This window comes from Corvus brachyrhynchos, unplaced genomic scaffold (assembly GCF_000691975.1).
Source record: "Corvus brachyrhynchos isolate BGI_N302 unplaced genomic scaffold, ASM69197v1 scaffold490, whole genome shotgun sequence".
Classification (NCBI taxonomy): domain Eukaryota; kingdom Metazoa; phylum Chordata; class Aves; order Passeriformes; family Corvidae; genus Corvus; species Corvus brachyrhynchos.
In genome coordinates this window covers 1442604-1450734 of record NW_008235774.1, presented here as the reverse complement: position 1 = coordinate 1450734, position 8131 = coordinate 1442604, and the positions used below count along the sequence as shown (strand labels likewise).

General features: G+C 60.9%; 2 protein-coding genes across 3 annotated transcripts in view; one reads left to right on the top strand and one right to left on the bottom strand.

The window, feature by feature from the left end:
• The first annotated feature begins 1415 nt into the window (after window positions 1-1415).
• Window positions 1416-4512, top strand: TMEM198 (transmembrane protein 198). 2 transcript variants are annotated; one of them, XM_017726705.1, is made up of 4 exons: window positions 1416-1666; window positions 1773-2348; window positions 2582-2772; window positions 3150-4512. In XM_017726705.1, exons 1-4 carry the CDS (start codon window positions 1477-1479, stop codon window positions 3231-3233), a joined length of 1041 nt encoding a protein of 346 aa, XP_017582194.1. In that variant the 5' UTR covers window positions 1416-1476; the 3' UTR covers window positions 3234-4512. The 2 variants fall into 2 exon arrangements, with proteins under 2 accessions (XP_017582194.1, XP_017582199.1); XM_017726710.1 differs by having other exon boundaries at window positions 2582-2790; window positions 3154-4512.
• OBSL1 (obscurin like 1) overlaps window positions 4236-8131 on the bottom strand; it is a 17066-nt gene continuing 13170 nt past the window's right edge. The window contains 9 exon segments of the mRNA XM_017727027.1: window positions 4236-4826; window positions 5053-5319; window positions 5449-5553; window positions 5705-5866; window positions 5967-6120; window positions 6263-6375; window positions 6751-7017; window positions 7447-7713; window positions 7796-8129. Of these exon segments, the coding sequence (XP_017582516.1) occupies window positions 4819-4826; window positions 5053-5319; window positions 5449-5553; window positions 5705-5866; window positions 5967-6120; window positions 6263-6375; window positions 6751-7017; window positions 7447-7713; window positions 7796-8129 (1677 nt within the window). The 3' untranslated portion in view covers window positions 4236-4818.

The following is an 8131-nucleotide window of genomic DNA, read 5'->3' as shown; positions in this document are numbered from 1 at the left end:
CAACAGTGCCCGCGCCAATGGGCGCCGCGAGCCGCCCGCACCGCTGCCCGCAGCCCTGCCCGGCGCCCCGCCATCCCGTGCCATCCCATGCCATCCCTACACCAGCCGGCCAGCCGTGCCGTGCCGCATCCCCGGTCTCCTGGGCCGGCAGAGCCCTGCTCTCACTCAACACATTATCGCCCATCCCCACCGGGGCCGGAGCGTCGCTCCTGGGCTCTACGGGTAAAGTCCAATCCTGCTTAGCATCCCCCAGGGGACTCGAGCAGGGGCCCAGCGCTTGGCTGCCCGCTCGCTGCCCGCCTGCTTCCTTGGGATTAGGCTCTGTGCTCGGCTTCCCCACGGGGATTTGCCCTGGCTGGTGTTGCCTTCCCCAGCCAAAGGGAGGGAGGAGGTTGCCGGCAAGGGATGAGATGCCAGTGGAGCCCGTCTGGGCAGCAGCAAGGTGCTGGGCAACAGGAAGCCGTGACTGCAGCCTTTGCCCTCTTCCCAGCTCCTTCCCAGAGCGCTGTTTTTGTGAGCTGTCCTGAACTGGCCGCTTAAACTTGGCACTTGGAAGGACTGATGCTGGCCTGGGGACAATTTGTGACAATAAACCCATTCTAAACCAACTGAGCCTGTAAAGGGACTAGGGGAGCAAAGGGGTGATGGAACTGGCTCCAGGTGGGAGCAGGCAGATGGATACTGTAATTAGGTTTAAACTGAAGCTGGATCAGTCTTTGCAGGGGATTATGACCCCTCCGTCTGTGTAAGCGCTGCGGGGGGCCTGGTAACTGTTTGCTCAGCATCCCGGCACAGCCACAGCATTAAGGGTGAGCCCTTGGGTAAAGGGCAGTGCCAGCTATGGCTGGTGCCCTTCCATCCCCATGGATTGGCATGGGAGGGCTGGATCTAATGTGAAGGCCCAATTTGTTTTTACAAGGAGAGTAGGAGCTGGAGCAGAGATGAAAAATAGCCAGAAATATGATTAGAGGATTGGAGAAAATGCCTTGGAGTACAAGCTTAAAGAGCTCAATCTGTTTAGCCTATAAAAATAGAAGACTGAGGGGTGACTTAATTACTGAGCATAATTACTTCACAGGCAGAAAATACCAGGTTGTGGAAGTCTCCTGTTAATCGAACAGGGAAAGGGTGCCGGAGAGGCATGGGCAGGAAAATTGAAGCCACAGACAAATTATTTAAGTGATACGAAGCTCTTGGGGGTACAGGCAGGCTCTCTGGGGACAGCATGTCCCCTCAGCCACACATTGGGTGACAGTCTGCACCCCCACTGATGAGGCTGTTCCCCCATTCCCTCCCTTCCTACCCGGGTAGTGGTGGGACGGAGCAGGATTTCTGGTAGCTGGATGCTGAGTGGTGGGATCACTGCTGGGCATGTGCCACCAGTTCCTCCATTCTCCTTGTCTCTCTCCCACCAGGTGGGGCCGGTGCCGGGACACAGTTCTGCTGGCGAGCTATGAGGCAGGAGTGGAGATTTTGATGCCTCTCCCAGGAGTCCCCAGAGCCATGACTGCAACTGTGCAAACGCTGCGGTTCAAGCTGCTGCCGCACGAGCCAGGCCAGGAGTGGGGGCACAGCTGCCAGCAGGAAATTGAGCGTCGCTACCAGGTGGTGCCCTCAGTGGTGTGTGCCATGTGCTGCCTTTTTGGCATCATCTACTGCTTCTTCGGTGAGCCAGGCCAGCCCAGCAGCTGGTGGGGCAAGTGGGGAGGAGGGCAGAGGGGAGCTGGGGGTTGCTGGCTATCCAGTCCCTAACTATGGTGGTCTCTCCTCAGGCTACCGCTGCTTCAAGGCTGTCATGTTCCTGACGGGGCTGATGTTTGGCTCTATCATCATCTTCATGCTGTGCTACAAGGAGAGGGTGCTGGACACACAGCTGAGCGTGGAGGCCTCAGTGGGCATTGGGTTGGGCATTGGAGTCTTGTGTGGGCTGGTCACCATGCTGGTGCGCAGTGTTGGCCTCTTCATGGTGGGGCTGCTCCTGGGGCTGCTGCTGGCGGTGGCCACGCTGGTAGTGATGGAGCAGTTCTACCACCCACCAACGGTGTGGATCCCCATTGCACTCCTCCTGGGTGTGGGGATGCTTTTCGCTGTCCTCACCCTGCAGTGGCAGCGCTTCTTCACCACCCTCTCCACCGCCGTCTTCGGCAGCGCCATCATGACCGTCACTGTCGACTACTTCATCGAGCTCTTCCTCCTGGTGCAGTACATCTATGAGCGCATCAAGGTGGCCCCTGCTCGCCCCGTGTGCTGGTACAGCTGGGTCATTCTGGGCGTCTGGCCGCTCCTCACCACACTGGGTGTCCTGGTCCAGTGGAAGGTCACAGGCGAGGGCTACTCCCATACAGAAGGTGTGTGGGGAGTGGGGCATGTGGGCATGACACAGGGCGAGTGTAGGAGCTGGGAACCTGGGTAGTGGGATGGAGGTTTCCAGCACCTGGTTCACACGGACATGCATGGGGTTCAGGACTCTGTGGCGGCACACCACCCAAGGGAGGCCTGGTTGCGTGAAGTTGGTGCTGGTTTGGCTGTGGGGATCGTTTGGATGTGCTCCCCAGTGCTCACAGGCCTCTTTGCTCCACAGTGATCATCAGCCGGCAGCAGCGCCGCGTGCAACTGATGCGCATCAAGCAGCGGGAAGACCGAAAGGAGAAGAAGAAGAAGCGGAGACCCCACCACCCACCACCCCACCAGCACAAAGCCCACCCCCCCGAGCCTGCTTACCGCCGCAAGCCCAACCCTGTGCGCCGCTTCGATGGGGACGTGCTCTCCCCTGTGAGTCCCGCAGCCAGGGTAGAGATCTCCCCCAGCCTCCACAGCCATTCCTTCTCCATGTGGGTGGGCTGGGGCTTGGAGAGGTGCCCAGGCACCGGTTGACATCAAAGCTCATTGAGGGATGAGACCAGGGCATCCCCGGGACTGGGCAACTCAGGAAGGGCTAAGCTGGGGCATTACCACCGTGGAGCACTTCAGCCTTTGCAAGCAAATGGAAACTGCTGGCCAAGAGCACTGTGGGCAAAGTAGAAACAAGCAGTAGGCAAGGTGCAAAATGTCCAGGGGAGGGATAAGGCTGTGCTCCCGGCTGCGGCCAGCCACTGGAGGGCCCGAGTGCTGGGGATTCCACTGGGCTGTTTTTGAGGGGGGCTGGGGAGGGAGAGTTTCCGAGAGCGGCAGACGGGACCATCGCTGAACAGCCTCATCGCCAGCTCCCATGCCGTGGTGGACCTGGACTATGACTGCAGCTCCACCGTGCCCCTCACCACAGGCTCTGGCCCTGCCGTGAGGGTATAAGCCAACCCAGTGACCTCGAGCAACACCAGCACCCCAGCCTGTTCTGACAGAACCCCTGAGACAGGCAGGGCTTTGTCCCCCCAAGTGGCCACATGTGGCTTGGGGCTGCAGATGGAGACCCTTCTTGGAGACACATAGGACTTGTCTGTGGAAGCCCCAGCTACCTGTGGGGCCCAAAGGTGCTGGGGAAGCCCTTTGGCAGGGACGCAGCCCAAGGACCAGAACCCATGGACGTGCAGTGCGAGTGGCTCTGCTGGGGTGGTGGGTCCCCAAGCCCCCACTGCTGTGCGTTACCCTATGGCCCGGGCACGCTCATCCTGCATCTTAACATTTCCCCATATTTGAGTCCCCCCCTTCTCAAGAGCAGCTCCCCATGCCTGCCCCTACCCCATCGCACCCCCAGCAACTCCCCAAGTGCCTGTCCCCTATGTCCCTTCCTCAAAGAGCAGGTCCCACAGCCCTTTTCCCAGCAGGGAATCCCCTGAGCATGTGTGCCCTGTCCCACCCTGTCCCCAAGAGCAGCTCCCAGGCAATGCTTCCCAAAACCTGCCTCCTCAGAAGATCCTTCTGCCCTAGCCACCCTCCCTACACCCCAGAGCGGCTCGCCACTCCATTTTCCCAAGCTGGACTGGGGTGGTCCTGGGGCAGAGACTGCCACGGCCAGGTGGTTCCCAGGGTGATGCTGGCTATTGGTGCCTGTCCAGCAGGAGCTGTGCTGGCAGGGTGCATCCCCCACAAAATGTTTTGGTGGGAGACAGGACACTGGCTCCAGCCTTTGGGCAGAGGCTGGGCTGCCTCAGGGATGCGGGGACCCCTGCAGCATCAGAGACCGTCGCTGTTTTGCTGGCGACTGGATTTTTATAGTGGCCAGGGGACCTTGGGGCAGGGCAGGGCAGGAGCCCCTGCCCAGAGCACTGCTGTGGGCAGAGGCTCACGCCTTGTATATATTTCTCTTGCTGTGATTTGTATTAACTTATTACGGAGTGAGCCAGGATTTCCCCATGGCCAGGCAGGCAGGATGGTGGTGAGACTGGACCAGGGTGCCTTCTGCTTTGGGAGCCCCCCCCAGCCCAGCCCAGCTGGCCCCGCTGCCCCAGGAACTGCATGTTTCTGCCAGGCACCCCCTTCCCGCAGCATTGTGCTGCCATCCCCCTTTTCAGTCTCTTTTGTAAATGTGCCAAATGCTGCTGAGGCCTCGGCCACACAGTAAAGAGCCTTTCGGAGTCCGGCGTGCAAGGCCAAGGGCTGTGCGGGGGGCAGGGGTGAGGGGGGCCCTGAGGGCCAGGCTTCCAGGGATGCTGAGCAAGACGTAGAGTGGTGCCGCCACCTTTTCTCTTAGTGGGACCCCCGCTCTCTGGTGTGGAAGAAGCCATGTCAGAAAAAAAGACTGTTTAATGCAGAGCCCTGAGGCTGGAGTAGGCTGGGGATGGTGTCCGTGTGTCTGTACATGCCAGGGGGAGTGTGACCCTGTCTCACAGCAGTGGCATCCATCAGTCTGCATGCAGGCTCTTGAGTACTGCATCCTGGCTTCTAGCTCCCTGTGGGAACAACAGGAGTCAGAGAGAGCTGGAGCATTGCCAGAGCTGGTGGGGCACCCAAAAGGTGTATCCCAGACAACAGGTTGGCCCTATGTCCAACCTGCTCCCCCCAGCCCAGCACTCAGACTCTTGCAAGCAGTGGGGGATGGGGACAGGGCTCCTGGTTTCCCTTCACTGCAAGGCACAGCAGCAGCTGGCAGTGGTGCCCCTCCAGGTGCCCACTCACCCTCTACGAGGAGCCGGGCAGTGGAGCGGTCATCGAAGGCGTCACAGGTATACGAGTCCTCATCCTCGGGGCCCACGCGGTGAATGATGAGTGTGCGGTAGCAGTCCAGATTGCAGATCTCATACTTGTCACCAGCAAAGATCTCGGTGTCCCCACGGAGCCAGCGCACCCGGCCCCGGGCGTGGGACACGGTGCACTCCAGTGTTGCCTTGTGCCTCGCCAGCACCGTCTTGTCCCGCAGTGGCTTCACAATCCGGATTGGCAGTGCTGGCGGGTGGGGACAAGGTGTCAGCATTGTGGGGTGAGCAGGCTTCCATGGGGACACCGCAAGCCAACCCGGTACACCCCAGCCCTGGTGCTGGGAGCCCAGCCAGACCTCGCAGCCCACACTGGTACCTTCCACCTGCAGACTGGCCTCTGAGATGACCGTCCTGGCAGCAAAGCGGATGAGTCCCTTGTCCTCAGGGCGCACACCACAGAACAGCAGGAAATGCCGGGTCCCTGGGGAGGGAGAGGCTGGCTCAAGATGACAGCAGTGGGCACCCATAGTAGGCAGGGGGGCAGGGACCCCCGTTTGTCTACAAAAACTCCCCTTGCTTGAATTTGCCCCTTCTCAGCCTCAAACCAGGTGTGGAACCACCTGCACCCCTACCTTCTTGCCGTATCTTCACTGTGCTGGAGACCTTGATTTTCTCCCCATCCCGAAACCACTCGCCCTTAACATCTGCATGTGACACCTCGCAGGTGAAGACTGCATTGTCACCCTCCCGCACCTGGATGTCCTGCAGCTCCTGCACAATGTGGACCTGGCGCTCTGTGGGTAAGGGACAGGGTGCCACGTCAGCCAAGGATGAGAGGAGCAGGCAGCATGGAGTTTGGGGGTGTGCACACCGCCGGGAGCTGGGTGGCCGTACCCTGGACGTGCAGCGTGGCGGAGGCCCGGCAGTCACCTGCGTCGCAGGTGTAGCTGCCAGCGTCGGTCAGCTCGCAGCGGCTCAGCTGCAGGATGCGGCGCCGTCCCGCTGAGTAGATGCGGCGGTTGGGCCCCGGCCGCAGCTCCTGTCCATCCTGCACGGGGGCAAACAGGCAGCACCCCACTGCTTTGGCCCCTCTTCTCTGTCTGCAGCCCTGGCAGGGAGGGCAGCGCCAGGGGACAAAGCAAGGAGGACACAGCCAGGTGCTGCTGGAGGGAATTGGGGTGAACCCTCACCTTGAACCATTTCACTTCTGCATTGGGGCGAGACAGCTCACACTCAAAGCTAGCGACCCCTGTCTCTGGGACCCCCAGGTCTCGTGGGACCTTCACCATAGTGACTGGAGGCTCTGAGGAGGCAGGACACAGGACAGGAAGGTTTGGTATGACAAAGGCGTGGACTTGGGGCTGCAGGGAAGAGTAGCTGTGGCTGGGGCATTTCAGCATGGGGTGGGAGTGGCACTACCCATGGGCAAGCACTCATCAGTGGTGTTCCAGCTGGGTCTGGACCCAGACCCTGGCTGGGCGTCCCCACTGTTCAGCTCACATCTCTTCCCTGAGGACACGGGGACACTTGCCAGAACACTGTCACCCCTGTCCAGGACAGGGGGACACATGTGCCCGGGGTGGCCCAGCTCAGCCTTGGTGTCTCCCCCGGTACAGAACAGCTGCAGGTCAGACAGTGCCAGTGCCACACACCCCGCAGCCTGCTCCAGAGACCGTACCCCGCACACGCAGGTGGGCGCTGCAGCGCAGAGTGTCAGCAGTGAAGGTGACAGTGCCTGAGTCTTCCAGTGCAAGCCTCTCCAGTGTCAGGCTGTGCCCGCAGCCTGTGGCACTGATCCGGCACGTACGGCTGGGCTTCACCCGGATGCCATCCCGTGTCCAGACCCCAGTCACGCCAGGGTGAGACAGCTCCAGGTGAAAGGTGGCTGTCTCCTTCTCAAAGGTCTCCACGTCTGCCAGTGGCGTCCGGATCGACACCTTCCGGGCTGTGAGGGACCCACATCTGTGAATAGGTGTCTACTCCACCCCAGAGCCCCTGGCTTCCCAGTCTGTGCTTGCTGGAGTGATCCTCTAAATCCAGCTGTTTGTAGCACACTCCCACCCCTGCCCACGAACTCACCTCCCTGCTTGACCACACCTTCCAGCCAAGTACCAGCTCTGCCCACATGCTCTAGGTGTCTACTCCACCCCAGAGCCCCTGGCTTCCCAGTCTGTGCTTGCTGGAGTGATCCTCTAAATCCAGCTGTTTGTAGCACGCTCCCACCCCTGTCCACGAACTCACCTCTCTGCTTGACCACACCTTCCAGCCAAGTACCAGCTCTGCCCACATGCTCCCATTGCAGCAGTTGGGTGCCCTCCCTGTCCCCCTCCCCATCCCCATCCCCTTCCATCCCCATCCCCAGCCTGGTACTCACGCTCCACATGGAGCTTGGCCTGTGTGCGGTCGTGCAGGCTCTCGCAGCGGTAGGTGCCACGGTCGGTGGGGCCGAGGCAGCAGATGGTGAGGGTGCGCCGGCACCCCGACTCCTGCAGCAGGTACTTGCTGCTCGGCTGAAGGAGGACACCCTGCTTCAGCCACTGCACCTCGGCAGCCTCATGGCTCACCTCCACCTCCAGGCACACGTCCCCCTGCTCCTCTGCCACCATGTCCTGCAGCTTCCGCACGAACAGCACCTGTGCCTCTGCATGGCCCGTGTGCTGGGTCAGCAGCTGGTCCCAGGGCTGTGTCTTGAGCCGAGCCCCAGCTTCCTCCTTTCCCCTCACCTTGTACATTTAGCCGAGCTGTGCTCACCAGCCCCTCGGTGTTGACTGTCACGGTGCCTGCATCACCTGGCTGGCACTGCCGGAGGGTGAGGCTGTGGCACAGCCCATTCCTTGTCACCAGCAGCCGCTCGCTGGGGACCACGGGCTGGCCATTCAGCTGCCATGTCACAGCCACGTCTTCGGGGGACACCAGGCACTTGAAGGTGGCATCCTCCCCCTCCAGCACTGTCAGGCTCTGCAGCTCCATGATGATTTCCACCACCCTGGGGACTACAGCCGTGTTGTCAGGGTACAGCAGCAAGGACCCCCTGTCCTGTAGAGACGCTGAGCATTCCT